Source organism: Prionailurus bengalensis, chromosome B4 (genome assembly GCF_016509475.1).
Source record: "Prionailurus bengalensis isolate Pbe53 chromosome B4, Fcat_Pben_1.1_paternal_pri, whole genome shotgun sequence".
NCBI classification, from domain to species: domain Eukaryota; kingdom Metazoa; phylum Chordata; class Mammalia; order Carnivora; family Felidae; genus Prionailurus; species Prionailurus bengalensis.
Window position 1 is genome coordinate 83,938,080 of NC_057358.1, and position 18,574 is coordinate 83,956,653.

General features: G+C 43.9%; 2 protein-coding genes across 4 annotated transcripts in view; one reads left to right on the plus strand and one right to left on the minus strand.

Annotated features, from left to right (window-relative positions):
- On the plus strand, positions 1 to 18,172 carry TSFM (Ts translation elongation factor, mitochondrial). Of its 3 annotated transcripts, none has more exons than XM_043564626.1 (6): positions 1 to 131; positions 407 to 580; positions 1,185 to 1,313; positions 4,455 to 4,577; positions 9,262 to 9,349; positions 17,726 to 18,172. In XM_043564626.1, exons 1-6 carry the CDS (start codon positions 75 to 77, stop codon positions 17,776 to 17,778), a joined length of 624 nt encoding a protein of 207 aa, XP_043420561.1. In that variant the 5' UTR covers positions 1 to 74; the 3' UTR covers positions 17,779 to 18,172. The 3 variants fall into 3 exon arrangements, with proteins under 3 accessions (XP_043420561.1, XP_043420559.1, XP_043420560.1); XM_043564624.1 differs by lacking the exon at positions 17,726 to 18,172 and adding an exon at positions 11,662 to 12,246; XM_043564625.1 differs by lacking the exons at positions 4,455 to 4,577; positions 17,726 to 18,172 and adding an exon at positions 11,662 to 12,246.
- Positions 12,891 to 18,574, minus strand: part of AVIL (advillin) — a 17,550-nt gene continuing 11,866 nt past the window's right edge. The window contains exons 16-19 of the mRNA XM_043564623.1: positions 18,369 to 18,557; positions 17,648 to 17,716; positions 15,328 to 15,444; positions 12,891 to 13,698 (exon numbers count right to left, since the gene is read on the minus strand). Of these exons, the coding sequence (XP_043420558.1) occupies positions 13,585 to 13,698; positions 15,328 to 15,444; positions 17,648 to 17,716; positions 18,369 to 18,557 (489 nt within the window). The 3' untranslated portion in view covers positions 12,891 to 13,584. The remainder of the gene's footprint in view (positions 13,699 to 15,327; positions 15,445 to 17,647; positions 17,717 to 18,368; positions 18,558 to 18,574) is intronic.

The window sequence follows — 18,574 nt, forward strand, 5'->3', positions numbered from 1 at the left end:
GCCCCGCCGCCACGCCGTAGGCCTGTGGCCTCACCGCGCGCCGGCCGCCGGAAGTGTGCTCGGGGGCCAGAGAGATGTCGCTGCTGCGGTCGTTGCGCCTCTGCCTGGTCGCGCGGGCCGGGACCTGCCCGGTGAGGGGTCTTGGCCTCGGCACCGTCCCGCTCTCCTTGCACATCTCCCGTGCGCTTGGAACGCACCCTTCCCTTCCTCTGTCCCCCCGTTCGACTCCGTCCCATCCTTCCTCCGACCTCAGTGTTTCTTCGCCGTCCAGTCCCGGGTTGGCTGCCTTTCCCCACCCCCCCGAGCCCCAGTCTCTCCTAAGGTGGCGTCCCTGCTGACGTGCTTTCGGCCTCCCGGAGCTGCTGGCTGCTTCCTGCTTCTCATACCTTTCTTCTCACCCCTGCAGGCGGGGCCCCTTCAGCTTCAGTCGTCTCAGCCCAGGCACACATTTCACACTGGGCCCAGGTTGGCTTCCTCGGCCTCCAGCAAGGAACTTCTCCTGAAGCTGCGACGAAAAACAGGCTACTCCTTTGTGAACTGCAAGAAAGCTCTGGAGGCTTGTAGCGGGGATCTCAAACAGGTGTGGGGGAGGGGGATGAGGGGAGCGGGGCGGGGTAGTAGGGCCTGACCTCAGTGTCTCAGAGAGGTGCTTCCAGGGAGCAGTAAATCAGACCTGCTGTCCAGGGACCCGTAATGGCACAGCTCTAGATAGGATTCTGGCTTAAAATGACAACCTCACCCTTTTACTGTGTTTTGGCCCTGGAAGCAATGAGCTCAGGATCCCACGGTTAACAATCCGTATTCCAAGCACGACTGCTGTGCTGTGTCCTGCTGCTTGGAGCCGACAGGGCTTGTGTGGGCTTTGGGAGTCAGACCCACCAGGACTTAAACCATGATCTTGGACACCTTACTTAGTCTTTCAGAGTTGCATTGTTCTTGTCTGTATAATAAAAATGCTATTGTCTGCTCCATAGGGTTGTTGTGAAGATTAAATTTATCCAGAGCACCAGGCGCTGGTGCTGGTATTTGGCAGTCGGTAGGCTGCCAGTAAATGAAAGACTACTTTAGTTTCTGTTATAGGATTGAAGAGAAGCAGAAAGAATCAGGGAACCTGAACGTACTGTAGAGCCCCTTTCAGTTCTAAATTCTGTGACTCCGTCATCTGCCCTGTTTTCAATTTATAGGCAGAGAGCTGGCTCCACAAGCAGGCCCAGAAGGAAGGCTGGAGCAGGGCTGCCAAACTCCACGGCAGAAAAACTAAAGAAGGTCTGATTGGGCTACTTCAGGAAGGAAACACAACTGTATTAGTAGAGGTGAGTTGTCCGAATTCCAGAGACCAGGAGCACTTACCTCTTGGGTGTGAAGCTTTGTGGTAGATACTTTGCATTCTTTTTTTATTATTTTATATTGTTTTGTTTTTCTAATTTACATCCAAGTTAGTTAGCATATAGTGCAACAGTGATTTCAGGAGTAGATTCCTTAATGCCCCTTGCCCACATAGCCCATCCGCCCTCCCATGACCCCTCTAGTAACCCTCTGTTCTCCATATATAAGAGTCTCTTATGTTTTGTCCCCCTCCCTGTTTTTATATTATTTTTGCTTCCCTTCCCTTGTGTTCATCTGTTCTGTGTCTTAAAGTCCTCATATGAGTGAAGTCATATGATATTTGTCTTCCTCTGAGTGGCTAATTTCGCTTAGCATAATACCCTCTAGTTCCATCCACGTAGTTGCAGATGGCAAGATTTTGTTCTTTTTGATTAACGAGTAATACTTCTTTGTGTATATATATATGTATGTATGTGTATATATATATATATATATATATATATATATACACACACACACCACATTTTCTTTATCCATTCATCCATCGATGGACATTTGGGCTCTTTCCATAATTTGGTTATTGTCGATAGTGCTGCTATAAACTTGGGGGTGCATGTGTCCCTTCGAAACAGCATACCTGTATCCCTCGGATAAATAGTGGTGCAATTGCTGGGTCGTAGAGTAGTTCTAGTTTTAGTTTTTTGAGGAACCTCCATGCTGTTTTCCAGAGTGGCTGTACTAGCTTGCATTCCCACCAGCAATGCAAAAGAGATCCTCTTTCTCCGCATCCTCACCAACATGTGTTGTTGCCTGAATTTTTAATGTTAGCTATTCTGACAGGTGTGAGATGGTATCTCAGTGTGGTTTTGATTTGCATTTCCCTGATGATGAGTGATGATGTTGAGCATTTTTTCGTGTGTCGGTTGGCCATCTGGATGTCTTCTTTGGAGAAGTGCCTATTCATGTCTTTTGCCTATTTCTTCACTGGATTATTTGTTTTTTAGGTGTTGAGTTTGATAAGTTCTTTATAGATTTTGGATACTAACCCTTTATCTGATATGTTGTTTGCAAATATCTTCTTCCATTCTGCCAGTTGCCTTTTAGTTTTGCTGATTGTTTCCTTTACTGTGCAGAAGCCTTTTATTTTGATGATGTCCCAGAAGTTCATTTTTGCTTTTGTTTCCCTTGCCTCTGGAGATGTGTTGAGTAAAAAGATGCTGCGGCCAAGATCAAAGAGATTTTTGCCTGCTTTCTCCTTGAGGGTTTTGATGGCTTCCTGTTTTACATTTAGGTCTTTCATCCATTTTTGAGTTTATTTTTGTGTATGGTGTAAGAAAGTGGTCTAGGTTCATTTTTCTGCAGGTCGCTGTCCAGTTTTCCCAGCACCATTTGCTGAAGAGACTTTCTTTATTTCATTGGATATTCTTTCCTGCTTTGTCAAAGATTAGCTTGCCGTATGTTTATGGGTCCATTTCTGGGTTCTCTATTCTGTTCCATTGATCTGAGTGTCTGATTTTGTGCCGGTACCATACTGTATTGATGATTACAGCTTTGTAATACAGCTTGAAGTCCAGATACTTTGCATTCTTAAAGAAGAGATCTAAAAGGTTGCTGGGATTAAACTGTTGTGGGGCACCTGCGTGGCTTAGTCGGTTAAGCATCTGACTCGATTTCAGCTCAGGTCATGATCTCAATGATCTTGTGGGTTCAAGCCCCAAGTCGGGCTCCACTCTGACGGAGCAGAGCCTGCTTGAGATTTTCTCTCTCTCTTTTACTGCCCCTCCCCCACCTGCATGTGTGTGCTCTCTCTCTCTTTCTCTCTCTCTCTCAAATAAGTAACCTTAAAAGGAAAATAAACTGGTGAGACCACAATTACTGTGAATTCACATAAGTGTAGAAATGCACAGGTGTGTTGACAATTAAAGGCCCAGCAGTCAAGAATATTATAGATATCCCCCAGTTTTCAAAAGCTTGTGTTACACACCCTGCTTTTACAAAAGACCTATATTTGTACCTGTTTTTGTTTTTTGTTAACCAAAGGAAATCTAAAGAGTACTTTCACTTTTATGAAAAAGGGCAAAAAGTGAGAATAGCATTCAGTGTTGGATTTGTACTGAGCCATTAAAGAGGCAGGGGATACTGTAGCAGTGAGAGTTGCCCCGCCAAACTTCTTCCCCCATGAACTATACTCAGCTTCCAGCCACCACAGCTTTGATCTTTGTGAGCATCTGTGCTTTATGTGCATTTATTTTGTGCATCCATTTCCATATAAATGAATGGTAACTGATTTTTCTGCCTTGTGCCATTTTACCTTACGAAAGGTTTTATAGGAACACTACTTTTGGATAGTGGGGCAAACCTGTGCTTCTGAATGTGAGTCTCCTGTAGCCTTATACCTTTTCATGGATTGTTTCCTGGAACAGATTTTAAAGCCAGGAATTTATATTAATTAGTTGATGGATAGCAAGTAGCTGGGTTTTTTTTGTTTGTTTTTAATGTTCATTTATTTTTGAGAGAGAGAGCATGTGGAGGAGGGGAAGAGAGAGAGGGAGACAGAGGATCAGAAGCAGGCTGTGTACTGACAACAGAAAGCCCGATGTGGGGCTCATACTCAGGAGCTATGAGATCATGACCTGAACTAAAGTTGGACACTTAACTGACTGAGCCAACCAGGCGGCCCAAGTAGCTGTTTTAGAGGAGGTTTAGGGGCCTTAATTGGCGAAGAATCAGATGGGGATTAGTATAGAGCGAGAAAAGGAGATAAGCATGCTGACAGCCAAAGTGGTTTGGTGTTGGAGGAGGCTGGAGAATGAGGTGAATGAATGGATAAAGAAGATTATGTGTGCGTGTGTGCGCGCGCATACATACACAAAATGGAATATTACTCGACAATGAAAAAGAATGAAATCTTGCCATTTGCAAGATGGAAATGGAACTGGATGGAACTGGAGGGTATTATGCTGGGTGAAATAAGTCAGAGAGAAAAAATTAAATTCTGGGGTCATTTATTTCTGTCTTGTTGAGCCTGCAGCTTGTTCTACAGTACCTTGGTTTACTCTGCAATCTTAAGGCACTTTGGGAAACCATCAGTAAACAGCTTACACAGCCATATAACTTTGTTCCCACAGGTAAACTGTGAGACAGATTTTGTTTCCAGAAATATAAAATTTCAGCAGTTGGTCCAGCAAGTAGCCCTGGGCACCCTGTTGCATTGTCAGAACCTAAAGGATCAGCTCTCCACATACAGTAAAGTGAGTTGTGGGGACTGTCAACATGCTGGGTTTGCACACACACCCCTTTCTTCGGGTCTTTGCTGTTCTCTTTTTTCAGACGTTCTCATGGGTCCCTTCCTTGCTTCCTGTCTCTGCTTAAATGTTCTCTCTTTGGAGAGGAGTATTGTTCCTCCTGTTGCTCTGTTCCCTTATTTTGCTTCATTTAAAATTTTTTGTTACATATTTATATACTGTGTTTTTATTTATTTATATATTGCTTTTCCCAACAGAATGTGAGAACTTGTCTTTTCACTACTGTGTGTCTGGTGAAAGAGGAGTGGGCCCAGCATTTGGTTCGGGCTCATTAAATCTGTGTTGAATGAATGAATGCCAGTGGGGCAGAGTCTGTCAAGTCAGGGGAAACTTTGTATTCCGAAAACACAAAATTGGTTCTGGTAACTTAAATAATGAAGACTGTTTAAATAAATAACTATACTTACAATTGGCCTAAAGAGGATTTCTAAATACAGGTATTGGAGAAGGCACAATTTAGGAGAATAGGCATATTCTTGTCCAAAGAGGATCAGGATGGAATTATATCAGTCTACCTTTGGTTCATCCTTACTATTAAGGCAAAAACAAACCAACTGCTCAAAATAGTTTTTTTATGTTTAGTACCACCTTTTTCCTCCTACTTATCCTTCTCTTGAGAGCTCATAGTAACTGTTAATTGTTACTGGCATTAAATAGTCATTATGTGGAAAACCATGTGGTGATTATTGAGTATTGAGTAGATGAGCCACTTGAGCTACAAGTTCTAATTTTTTTTAAAGTGTATTTATTTTTGAGAGGGAGAGAGAGTGTGCACAGGGAAGGGGCAGGGAGAGAGGGAAAGAGAGAACCTGAAGCTCACAAACCATGAGATCATGACCTGAGCTGAAACCAAGAGTTGGATGCTTAACTGACTGAGCAACCCAGGTGCCCCCCCCCCCCCTTTTTAATGTTTATTTTTGAGAGTGAGAGCGTGAACAGAGGAAGGTGCAGAGAGAGAGGGGAACAGAGGATCCGAAGTGGGCTCTGAGCTGACAGCAGAGAACCTGATGCAGGGCTCAAACTCAAGAACCATCATGAGATCATGACCAGAGCCAAAGTGGGATGCTCAACTGATTGAGCTACCCAGACAACCCATTTTTAACTTTAGTTTTGAAAAACATTCAGACTTACAGAAAAGTTGCCAGTGTTTTACAATAAGCTACTTGTATTTTTATGTAGATTCACCATTTATTAACATTTTGACTCATTTGCTTTATCACTTTTTTTTTTTTTTTAAGCTTATTTATTTGAGTGAGAGAGAGTGCACGCACAAGGGAGGAGCAGAGAGAGAGGAGAGAGAGAATCTCAAGCAGGCTCCACACTGTCAGAGCAGAATCACAAATCATGAGATCATGACCTGAGCCAAAATCAAGAGTCAGACACTCAACCAACTGAGCCACCCAGGCGCCCTGCTTTATTACTCTTTATATACATCTTATTATTATTATGACTATTTTATTTGATTTTATTTTTAAGATTTTATTTTTAAATAATCTCTGCAGTGAATGTGGGGCTCGAACTCACAACCCCAAGATCAAGAGTTGTATGCTTAACTGACTGAGCCAGCCAGGAGTCCCATCAATATTTTAAAACTTTTTGCAAGTATGTTGCAGACATCAAGACCCTTTTCCCCTTGAACACATTGTCTCCTGAAAATAACATTCGTCTATGTAACCACAGTTTAGTAATCACATTTAGGAATTTAAACATTGATACAATATTTTTATTTACATAATATATGATAACATTCATATTTTGCCAGCTAGCAATTTTTTTTCTGTTCCAGGACAATGCAGTACAGTTGGAATTAAGTGTATTGCAATTAGTTGTATGTCTGTTTAGTCTCCTTTCTTTGTTCCTCATCCTTTCTTTGTCTTTCACTACATTGACCTTTTTTTCTTAAAAGATTCTGTTTTTAAATAATCTCCACATCCACGGCGGGTCTTGAACTTACAACCCCAAGATCAAGAGTTAGCATGCTCTTCTGACTGAGCCAGCCAGGTGCCCCATTGACATTTTTGAAGGGTTTAGGACAGTACTGCAGAATAATCTTCAGTTTGGGTTTGTCTGATGTTTCTTCATAGAGTATAGATTTTTAGCATGAATATTAAATGCTTATTTATTTTTGAGAGAGAGAGAGAGACACAGAACGTGAGTGGGAAAGGGGCAGAGAGAGAGGGAGACACAGAATCCGAAGCAGGCTCCAGGCTCTGAGCTGTCAGCACAGAGCCCGATGCGGGGCTTGAACTCACAAACTCTGAGATCACAACCTGAGCCCAAGTCGGACACTTAACCGACTGAGCCACCCAGGTGCCCCTTGGCATGAATATTTAATAAGTTATCCTGAATTTTTCTCAGAATATCATATCAGGAAGCATGTAATGACTGTTGGTCCCATTATTGATGTTAATTTTGATCCTTTCTTGGTTAGGGTGTAAAGTTATTCTGTTCCTCTTTGTAATTAACAAGTAATCTGTGTGGGAGATTCTTTGAGACTATGTAAATGTCCAGTTCCCCAAAAAACTTACCTGAAAGTATTAGTATCCACTGACTCTTGTCAGGGTCAGTTATTTAATTTATTAAAAAAATTTTGGGGGGGCACCTGGGTGGCGCAGTCGGTTAAGCGTCCAACTTCAGCCAGGTCACGATCTCGCGGTCCGTGAGTTCGAGCCCCGCGTCCGGCTCTGGGCTGATGGCTCAGAGCCTGGAGCCTGTTTCCGATTCTGTGTCTCCCTCTCTCTCTGCCCCTCCCCCGTTCATGCTCTGTCTCTCTCTGTCCCAAAAATAAATAAACGTTGAAAAAAAAAATTAAAAAAAATTTTTTTAATGTTTTTATTTTATCTTTTTTTGAGAGAGAGTGTGAATGGGGGAGGGGCAGAGAGAGAGGGAGACACAGAATCTGAAGCAGGCTCCAGGCTCCAAGCTGTCAGCACAGAGCCCGACGTGGGGCTCAAACCCACGAACCGTGAGATCATGACCTGAGCAGAAGTCGGACATTTAACTGACTGAGCCGCCCATGCGCCCCATGTCAGGGTCATTTATTACTATGATAGTTGCGTAATGGTTATATTTTTAACTCTTACAGCTTCTTTTACATGTATTAGTTTTATCAGTTGGCATTCTACTGTAAGAACGACTTCTCCCTGTGTTTAGTGATTTACTTAGTACTAGCGTCAATGCATGGATTATTTTATACAATATGTCGTAATTCATTATATGATCCATTATTTAGTTTGATGCTCAAATTATCCCTGGATTTGGCCAGTGCAAGCTGGCTGTACTGACCGTTTGAATATGTGCTCATTATTTTCTGAATATTTCCTTACTTTGTGGCATAACAAGATACTTTGGGCCTATGTCGTACTTTCCTTGCCCCACCTGTGGAATTGGCCACTTCTCCAAGGAGTCCTGGTCCTTTTTAATGGGGGAATAGTTTTTAGAAACCAAGATCTGGTCATTACATATGCTTATTTCGACTGAGATGTCATTGCTGCTATGTTCTTTCACCAGACAGATCCAGGAAGAGAAAGAGAGAGAGAGTGTGTGTGTGTGTGTGTGTGTGTGTGTGTGTGTGTCTGTGTGTGTCCGTGTGTATCCTAATCCTGCATCACAGGGTTCTTCCTTTCCTTCCGCCATTCTATATTTGTAACTTTCTTCTCTCACAGTTAGTACACTTGGCTGTTAGCAACTTCAGTATGTTTACTTGTTTACCCATTGGTATAATACACACTAAATTGCTTTAGAGTTTCTATACCTGACCACTGCAGATAACAAACCTATTAAGGAGTTCAAGATTTCTTTGATCTTCTTTTTTTTGTCTTTACACTTATGTGGTCAAAGGACTATTCTGAAAGTTACTTGGATTAGTTTTTTTTCCCCTTTCTGTGAAGTTACGTTATTCGTTTGAAATATAGGTAGTCTTAGGTTTCTGTTTGGTCAGTTTCGGTTTTACCTCAGGATTCTCTTTAATCTAATTTTGTTTTCAAATATGTAAAACATTCACAAGATTCTGAAAGTTAAAACTGTAATGCACACACACAGATCTCTCCCTACTTCTCTCCTTTGTACCATATTCTTGTCCGCTCCTGTAGATAACCAGTTTCATCGGTTTTTGGTTTTCCTTTACCTTTTTTTGCAAAACTCAGCATATTTATATAAATACTACTTTCTTATACAAATGGTGGTATACTGTACACGTGCTCTTTTAAATTGCTTTTTTCACTTAATACTGTATCCTGGAAATAATCCATGGCAGCCTTTGCAGATCTTTCTTTCCTTTTTCCTTTCTCCCAGCAGCATGGTTTTCCACTATGTGGCCGTGCCGTGGTTTATTCAACCAGTCTTTGAGCTTTAACGTTTTATGATTGTTTGAAAATACTGTTCTTGGTATCTAGGAAATTACAATTTAAAAAGTTAGGCCAGAGGATGGGATTGGGATGGAATTGGGGGTGGTGCGGTGATAGAATAAAATATTTATAAAAATGGAACTGTTACATCTTTGGCTTATTGAAAACATTCATTTGTATGTAGTTGTCTTAAATCATTTTTTGAGAAATATGCTATTTTTGCCTAGACTCTTGATCATTTAAATAGGACAGAACTGATTCATTCATTTTCTTTATGCGCTAAGGGCTTCTTGAATTCCTCCGAGCTCTCTGAACTTCCCGCTGGGCCTGAGACCGAAGGCTCTCTCAAGGATCAGCTAGCCTTAGCAATTGGTAAGTATTTGTAAGCACTGTGGGAGCTGGAAGTTGAGAACTGGAGCTCATGGTATCTTTGGTATTCTCCACACCCAGATCAAGAATCACAAACTCATGTGCCTACATGGGTCAGATACCATGAATGTGGGAAGTGGGTCGTGTTGTGTGGTAGATATTAGTGAGCTGTAGGCTCCCTGAAAAGCTCACGCTCTGCTGAACGAGACCATTACCAAGCTCCAGCCATTTGTTGCCTCGGGGTCCCAGTGTGGTCAGAATTTTTAAATTCCTTTAAAAGAATTTAGCTTTGTATGCAAAAATTTTAGTTTTGTGGCTATTTGCTGCTAATCACAATCATTTTCGGCACTGCAGGCCTCACTTTACTGACCAAACTAATAAGCATGTCTTCAGGCAGGGATGGCCTTTGGCACCTTCCAGTTGACTACTTCTCTCTCTACACTGTGGGAGAAACAGTACATCAGAAGTCATCTCACCTTCTTTATGGAGGGATCCAGGAATATTTTGGGGTGTCGTGTGTAGGAATTTCATCTCTTTTTTAGAACAATCTGATCCTGAATTTGTGAAGGTACGTTCTCTCAGAACCCAATGCTGCAGGCACCACATCTGGGTCATTGTGCCAGAACGGGTGGGGATTTTGCTTTCTTTCTACATGTCCTTGATGGAAGCAGGGAAGTAGGGATGGGGTTGAGCTTGCTGGGAATTTACTACTCATCCGACGTTTCCAGTCAAGGCATCAATTCTGCTTTTATCAGGTTATCTTGAAGTATGTATAATTCAGTGAGTCATAGATGAGAAACCAGGCAGACAGCTGTGAATGAGACTTATTAAGAAATTCTGGAAGAACTGGGTGTTTCAGCCATGTCAATTTCTGAGAATTAACTGTTGTTTGGATGCTTTGAGTAGTTTTTTTTTTTAATGTTTATTTTTGAGAGAGAGCATGAGCAGGGCTGGGACAGAGAGAGGGAGACACAGAATCTGAAGCAGGCTCCAGGCTCTGAGCTGTCAGCACAGATGTGGGGCTCGAACTCACAACCATGAGATCATGACCTGAGCCGAAGTTGGACACTTAACCAACCGAGCCACCCAGGCGCTCTGAGATGCTTTGAGTAGTTTTAAGTAGTTTTAAGATTGATTTCTGGATACTCCCCCCTTGAAGACTCTTAGATAGAACTATGGTTAATGCAGGGATATATACCCAGATCCCTTTTGGGGTCTTCTGCTCCTTCCTACCTTTTAGCTTATTTGAATTTCTGTTAGAGACAGGGAAAACTGGAATCATGTTTGTTTGTTTTTTTTTGTTTGTTAATAAGTTTTTTAAAAGTTCTTTTTTTATTTTGAGAGAGATGGGGTGGGGGAGGGGCAGAAAGAGAGAGAGGGGGAGAAAGAGAATCCCAAGCAGGCTCCATGCTGCCAGCGCAGAGCCTGACGTGGGGCTCAAACTCATGAACTGTGAAACCATGACCTGAGCTGAAACCAGGAGTTGGATGCTTAACCAACTGAACAATCCGGATGCCCCATTTTTGGTTCTTAAAAACAACTCTGAAAATGTTGCCTTTTTGTTTCTGATGGGAGGAAGTTGAAACTATCTGATGACTTGCGGTTTTGGATTTTCTGGGGCTTTTAGAGTTGTGGACTTTTTCCTGATACAGTGGACGATGACGAAGAGTTGTCTGTGTCAGTTAGCGGTGATTTTCGGAAGGGATGGTAATTTGGGGAGGAAGAAAACTCTTACTTGCTTTGGACTGAGATGTGAGTTTTACTTCCAGCTCTGCTTTGTGACCTTGGGCGGGTAGCTTGAGGTCTCTAAGCCTAAGTTGAAGGTAGTAACAATAGCCCGCATTTGAGTGTCACTGTGTGCTAGATACTGTAGTCATGTGCTTTTACATATGTTACTTTGTGTATTTCTCCTAAGAACCTTGCTTTCCAGTTATCTTAAGCAGTGTCCTCTCCATCTTACAGAGGAGGAAACCAAGGCTTGATAAATTAGTAAATGGGGTTATGTCCTTAAGTGGGTTGCCTAAGGTCATATAGCCGGTAAGAGGCAGAACTGTGTGACACCCTAGCCTGTGTTTTTAAATCCCAGGGTGGCACATAGTTGGTGCTCCATAAAGGTGTTCTCTATTTCTCCCACCCCCACCCGCCTACACACCTTTTCCTCTTTCAACTGCAGATGGTATCTTTCCATCTTCAAGCATTTCCACAGTATGCGTGCAGAGGACTGTCTTCCAGACTTGACCATCTCTATGCATATTTTGGTACGACCACAGTCATTATCTCCTGGAAGTGTGTTATCTGCTTTTGCTTTCTTATAGGGAAACTGGGAGAAAACATGACCCTTAAACGAGCTGCATGGGTGAAGGTGCCAGCTGGGTTCTATGTTGGCTCTTATGTCCACGGAGCAATGCACAGCCCCTCGCCCCACAACCTGGTGCTGGGGAAGTACGGGGCCCTGGTCATCTGCGAGACATCTGAGCGGAGAGCAAACCTCGAAGACCTTGGCCGCCGCCTCGGGCAGCATGTGGTGGGCATGGCCCCTCTCTCTGTCGGCTCTTTGGATGATGAGCCTGGGGGAGAGGCGGAAACCAAGATGTTGTCTCAGCCATACTTGCTGGATCCCTCCATCACATTGGGACAGTACGTGCAGCCTCAAGGGGTGTCTGTAGTAGACTTTGTGCGGTTTGAATGTGGAGAAGGTGAAGAGGCAGCAGAAGCTGAATAGGTTCCAGAGACTTGGCCCGGGAGGAAATGCTTATTCTTAGCTCCGGACAGGACATCGTTATGAAGAGAAGTTATTTCCTGAGCGTCTTCAAACCCAGAATTTGTTTTTCATTTGCATTTATAATGAAGCGATATACTCAAAGGGTAAAGTTATTAAATAAAATTACATAATAATGAGAGTAGAATCTTTTCCTTGTTTGCATAATGCTGACTTTAGCTTTTCTGTCCTTACATGTGGGAAGTTGTAGAAAACAACAGGTGGGCTTTATTGAGGTGACCGACAGTGTCTGCGGGGACAGGCAGGTGTAGTCATGCTGCTGCTCCCCCCAGCGTTATCCCTAAAATGTCTGACTCCGTTTATCTTACTGCTTCTGTGACCTGGGACTCTTGTTCTGCTTTAGACTGTGCTTCTATCCTGGAACTTCCCCAGTTACATTACTTCTGCCACATGGATTCCTGGGGAATTGTTGACTCAAACTTGTAGTTGTCTGGAAAATGTGGTTCATTTTGTTGATGTCTGTAGCGTGCTTTGAAGGCTCTCTGCAGTGGTATACATGCTGGGCTGGCCTCATTACTAAAATCAGTACCACATGGCTCTATTTGTCTTTTGGATAATGGGAGTGTAGATGGGTGGGGACGGAGGTTTCCTGGACAGCTGGAAGGCAGATTTTGGCATTCTTGTGCCAGAAACAGAACGTACAGTGGTCCAGTTATCCTGAGAACTCACTCAGCAGTGCCTCTTTATACCTGAGAGCTGAGACATTTCTCCCAACATAACAAATAATCACCGTAAGAGGCAAACCCCAAATACTGAAAAGAACTATTTTCTCATACAGATATCTTTACTTGAAAAGTTAAAAATCTATGGCACATACAGATCTGGGCATTTGGATTTTGACTTGGGGTATATATGCAAATAACTTCGGTGATTGGTGGGTTAAACTGATTTCGGAAATATGGATCTTAAAATTTATTTATTTTAAAGTTTACTTATTAGAGCACCCACAAGCGAGGGAGGAAGGGGTAGACAGGGAGAGAGAGAATTCTAAGCAGGCTCCACGCTGTCAGCACAGAGCCCGACTTTGGGCTCCAGCTCACGAACTATGAGATCATGACCTGAGCTGAAATCAAGAATCTGACGCTTAACTTAACCGTCTGAGCCACCCAGGTGCCCCTTGATCTTAACATTTAAAACCAATGTGCATCCTTGCCCCATTATTAAACGCTTTAAACTTCGTTTTTTTTTTTTCTCTTACTTTGACTTCAGTGGATTCGTGATGCAGGTTTAGTGCTTTCTGCTGGGACGCCGGAAGGCCACAAAAATTGAAAACTGAGTATTTAACATTTTAGGTATATAACAAGGAATGCAGGGATGAGAAAAATGGAGAACATGCTGTGATTTGCATCTGACTTAAGGAGCTGGCTATTAGGCAAAAATTGGCAGGTAAATTCTTTTCCTGATATTGGCACGCTCTGCTCTCTTCTGTGGTCTTGCAGTAGGCATATAGCTTCTTGCCTTAGAAAAGCCCCTTTTCTTTCTTCATTTGGAGCTGCTTCCAGCCAGGCAGAGCAGCAAATTGCCCTCTTGTGATGCCAAACACAGAAATAAAGTCCTGTTCAGAGAGGTAATTCTAAGAGAGAAAACAGAGTCTCCAGTTAGAAGGAAAACATGGCACCTATCAATGCCAGCAGAAGTGGGGAGGGTAGAGCCAGAGTGTCTTTGAAGCGGGAAAGAGAGTGAAGTTTTCAGAAAGTTCGTAATAGTCTTAAATTACTCATTGAAGAGTTCTTAGGTTGTGGGGTCTCATTTTGGCCCGAGGAGAAGCTGACTGGATTTGCTGCTCTCATGGTCCCACCTGGCACCAGTTTTTTTCCAGAAGAACAAGAATGGGTTGTATATGATGAATTCTAGACATTAGGTTTTGGCTGAATGGAGAACTGAATTGAGTGATGGTTTTCCGTGCTTCATGCCCTTATCTACCATTTTTATCCAGACATTTTCATTTCTTTTTTTTTTTTAATGTTTATTTTTGAGAGCGTGTGTGCACGTTTGCGTGAGCAGGGGAGGAACAGAGAGAGGGAGGGAGAGAGAGAATCCCAAGCAGGCTCCTCGCTGTCAGCACAGAGCCCGACGTAGGTCTCAATCCCACGAACCACAGATCATGACCTGAGCCGAAATCGAGTTGGACGCTCAACCGACTGAGCCACACAGGCATCCCTCACCAGACATTTCCAAATGCATGATCAAGTGGATCTTGTTGAGCGCATAAAATTCTCCTAACGTTTATTTATTGATGCTTACTGAATATTTTCTGTCTGAATGAAGGTACGGCCTCTGTTTTCAAGAAAGTTGTAGTTCAGATACTTAAGAGTTGGTTGGGTAAGACATTGGGGGAAACCCAGAGGCCCTTCCCAAATCAACTCCTTCAAGGGGAAAATGAGTTAATTAATTCAACATGTTCATTCACTCAGCCAAAACTTAAAGAGGGCCTGCTTGTGGCAGGAACTGTTACAGGTGCTGAAAAGCGGAGAATGTGGTGGCGAATGAGACAGACAAGGAGCTTGCTCTTAAGCAGTATTTGACGGGGCGGTCAGGGAAGGCCTTTCCGGGGGTGAGCATTGAAGCTGAGGCCTAAACAGTGTGGAGGAGCTGGCTCTGTGAGGATCTGAGAGAAGAAAGTATTTTTGGGTGGGAGCAGTAGCAAGTGTAAAGGCTCGAAGGCTGGGATGAGCAGGTTTGAGACAGAAAGGGAGCCACAGGCCAGAGGGGGTGGGAAGTGAAGAAGGCAGTGGTCGATGAGGTGAAATCAGAGAGGTGGGCAGGGGCCAGGCTGTGTAGAGCCTTGGAGGCCACAGAAGGGATTTTGGATTCTGTTCTAATTGCAGTGGGGAGCCACGTGAGGTGTTTCGAGCAGAACAGTATTACCTGTGTTAAAAGCCTGTTGGCTGTTATGTGGGGAATTGATCGTAGGGACGAGGGTGGAAATCAGTTGGGGGACTATTGCAGTCATCCATGATGGCTGGACAGCAGAGAGATGGAGGGGAGGAGGCAGAGGCTAGCTGATGGGTTGCTGTGAGAGGTGATAAAAAAAAAAAAAAAAAGGGAGCCTGGGGTATTGTCTTGAGCTACTGGGTAGCTCAGATGTCTGTTGAGGGGCCTACAGTGTGCCAGAGCTGTCCTCCTAGGCCGCAGATTGAGACAGGTGCTTTCCTCATGGAGAGCTCCACTCACATTAGACGCAGCTCCTTTAGCTACTTACCTCCTTTTTGGCAGGGTTCACATCCTCGGGCAGCTCCTGATTTTGATTTTTCAACAGAACTTCTATAGGGTAGTATTTTGGCTCAGAATTCAGGGAGAGGGTTGCATTCCTCATGTCCTGGGCAAGGTAAGAACGTAGACGGGATAAAAGACTGTTCAGGTTCTGTGCAATTGAAGTTCTGTATGTATAACATTTAATATTTTGGCTTATACCATTGCACCCTTTGTGATCACCTTTTAGAACAATGGTCCCTAAAGCTGACTGCATGTCAGAATCATCTGGGAAGCTGAAATATTCAGATTTTGGGGTCCTTCTGGGGAAAACTGATTAAGTCTAGGGTAAATCCTGTATAGCCATTTTGGCATAAACGCTGTGCCTACATCTCATTTAAATACTGTGATCACATACCTTCTTTTGGCACTTGTATTTAAGCTCTACATTTCCAGCCTTTAAATGACTGTCAATTGAAGTCATACTATTCTTTTTTTTTTTTTTTAAGTTTATTTATTTTTGAGAGAGAGATACACATACACAGGATGCGAGCGGGAGAGGGGCAGAGAGAGAGGGAGACAGAATCCGAAGCAGGCTTCAGTCTCTGAGCTGCCAGCACAGAGCCCGATGCGGGGCTCGAACTCATGAGTTGTGAGATCATGACCTGAACCAACATCAGGACGCTTAACTGACTGAGCCACCCAGGAGCCCTGAAGTCATACTATTCCTACATCTATTTTAAAGATACTACATCACCATCAGTTTTGGAATCTTGAGTTTGTAGAGCACAAAGGATAGAATTGCAGATGGTTTGGACACCTGGTACCATGTACTCATCCTGATGTTAAAGAAATGTTGGATTCCTGGCCAGAGGCTCCACTTCCTGTAGCCATTAAAACGGGGGTAATGGCCTGAGTTTCTGACTGTCAGAAATCGGTAAGCATATCACGTAGGTTAAAAGCTTATTGTTTATGAAAAATACCACCAGTCAGTGTAATCTGTCCTGAATAACAGACTTGAATAATAAAATTAGTTTTTGTTTTTGTCGTTTTCGTTTGTTTGTTGTTTAGCTTAAACAGCAAACATTTATTTCTCACCGTTGTGGAGGCTAGGAAGTCCAAGACCAAGATGCCTGCAAATCCTAGGTCAGGCGAGAGGCTGATTCCTGGCTTGCAGGTGGCATCTTCCCATTGGATCCTCACAGGGCAGAGAGCAGAGAGCAGAGAGCAAGCCCTCATAGCTCTTCCTTTAAGGGCACTAATCGTATTCATGAAGGCCCCGCCCTCATGACCTAATTACCTCCTAAAGGCCCCACCTCCCAGTACCATCACTTTAGGGGTTAGGAGTTCAACCTATGTATTTTGGAGGACAAAAAATTTGGTTCATAATACCAGGTAGTTCATAGGTCGTAATTCCTTGTATTTATATTTAAAAATATGTTCGGCTTTTTTTTTTTTTTTTTTTTTGGTGGAGGGGAGGTGCCTGGGTGGCTCAGTCAGTTAAGCGTCCCGACTTTGGATCAGGTCGTGATCTCACAACTTGTGAGTTTGAACCCCTTGTCGGGCTCTGTGCTGACAGGTCAGAGCCTGGAGCCTGCTTCCGACTCTGTGTCTCCCTCACTTTCTGCCCCTCCCCGCCTTGTGCTCTTTCTCTCTCTCAAAACAACTAAGCATTAAGGGGGCGCCTGGGTGGCTCAGTCGGTTGAGCGTCCGGCTTCGGCTCAGGTCATGATCCCACAGTTTGTGAGTTCAAGCCTGCTTTGGATTCTGTGTCTCTCTGTCTCTCTCTCTCTCTCTGCCCCTCCCCCGCTCGCATTCTGTGTGTGTCGCTCTCTCTCAAAAATAAACAAGCATTAAAAAAAAATAAATGAATAAAAATATGTTTGTTTCTTTTTAAAGCAGCAAGTCTCTTCTAAATTCTGGAAGGCAGTAAAATGAGGGACTTGGCTTTGAGACCTGCTTTTCTGTTGATTAAAACAATCCTAAATCTGGGGGCACCTGGGTGGTTCAGTCAGTTAAGCGTCTGACTCTTGATTTCCCCTCAGGTTGTGATCTCTTGGGTTTGTGGGTTCGAGTTCTACGTTGGGTTCTGCGCTTACAGTGCAGAAACTGTTTGGAATTGTGTCTCCCTCTTTCTGCCTCTCTCCCGCTTGCATCCTCGTGCTCTCTCAAAATAAATAAACTTAAAAACACCCCAACAATCTTAAATGAAAATGGACCACTAGAGCGATACTAAGAAGGACGAGATAGGGTTTTGCCCACATGACGTCTGTAGCATTTGCGGTTTCTCTCGGGCTCTGCTTGCTTCTCCAAGAGTAAACCCAACTCACCGCGGTGATTCTTGTGATAGCAGCAGTGTCTCCCAGCTCTTCTTTTAACTGTTCATACGATTTCCCTGCCTGAAACAGATACAAAACAGGACGCGGTGCTGTTTCTGCGGGGAGTGACGCCTCAGGCCTAGGCTGTACCCTCAAGGAGAGCAAACAGGTGAAAGAATCAGGGAATCAGAAGACATTGTGGGGGGGGGGGGAGCACAGATGAAAATCCCCCCTTCTGGTCAAGGCCAGGCTGGAAGGTACTTAAACATGATCTGCGCTCTTTGCTGGTGTTTCCTAATCCTTTGTATGAGACTGAAGACAGGTCGGCTAGGAGTCAGAAATCCTGGCTTCTTCCTATTGGTTAATAGTGACTTTAGACAAAACCCCTCTCCTCTAAGCCTCCTCATTCATAACATGGGAAACAGGTTACAAATGCCCCAGCTGTCAGGGTGGCTGTGAACCTCAAAAAGGTGATGTGTGTGGATAAACGTTATAAACTATTACCTCCACGCACTGCTTATTCCGGAGACAAGCTGTGAATTTCCCTAACTGGACTTACTGCCCTGGTGGGTGGAAAAAAGAAGGAAAGTAAAAAGCAGGGAGTGGGGAGGGGGCGGGGGAATGTGGTCCTGGATTTACTCAGCCCTTAAGTCGGGATCCCACTTTCCCCCTGAGCTACCAGCGCTCAGCTCCCAGGCGGTAGGGATATCTCGCCCATGCTCTCTGTTCTTACACTCCACATATGCGAGTCCCAGGCCAAGAACCATCCTGTGAAGGTGGGAGGCTCAAACCCCTGTTTAATGATCAGGATCGGTGTGTCAGCGTCTCGGCCACTGGGGTGAGTGTGCAGGTACTCCGCGGCCGTCGTGAGGGCTCTCTCCCTCTCTGTGGCATTGGCCTCAGCCCCGATCCACAAGAATACCTGTTGGAGAGGTGGAA

Bases quoted from the DNA above. Each gene is read 5' to 3' on its own strand.
- TSFM (XM_043564624.1), top strand. From the start codon at position 75: ATGTCGCTGCTGCGGTCGTTGCGCCTCTGCCTGGTCGCGCGGGCCGGG. The intron at 132-406 runs GTGAGGGGTCTT...TCACCCCTGCAG, and splicing joins CGCGGGCCGGGACCTGCCCG to GCGGGGCCCCTTCAGCTTCA. The intron at 4,578-9,261 runs GTGAGTTGTGGG...TTATGCGCTAAG, and splicing joins AGCTCTCCACATACAGTAAA to GGCTTCTTGAATTCCTCCGA.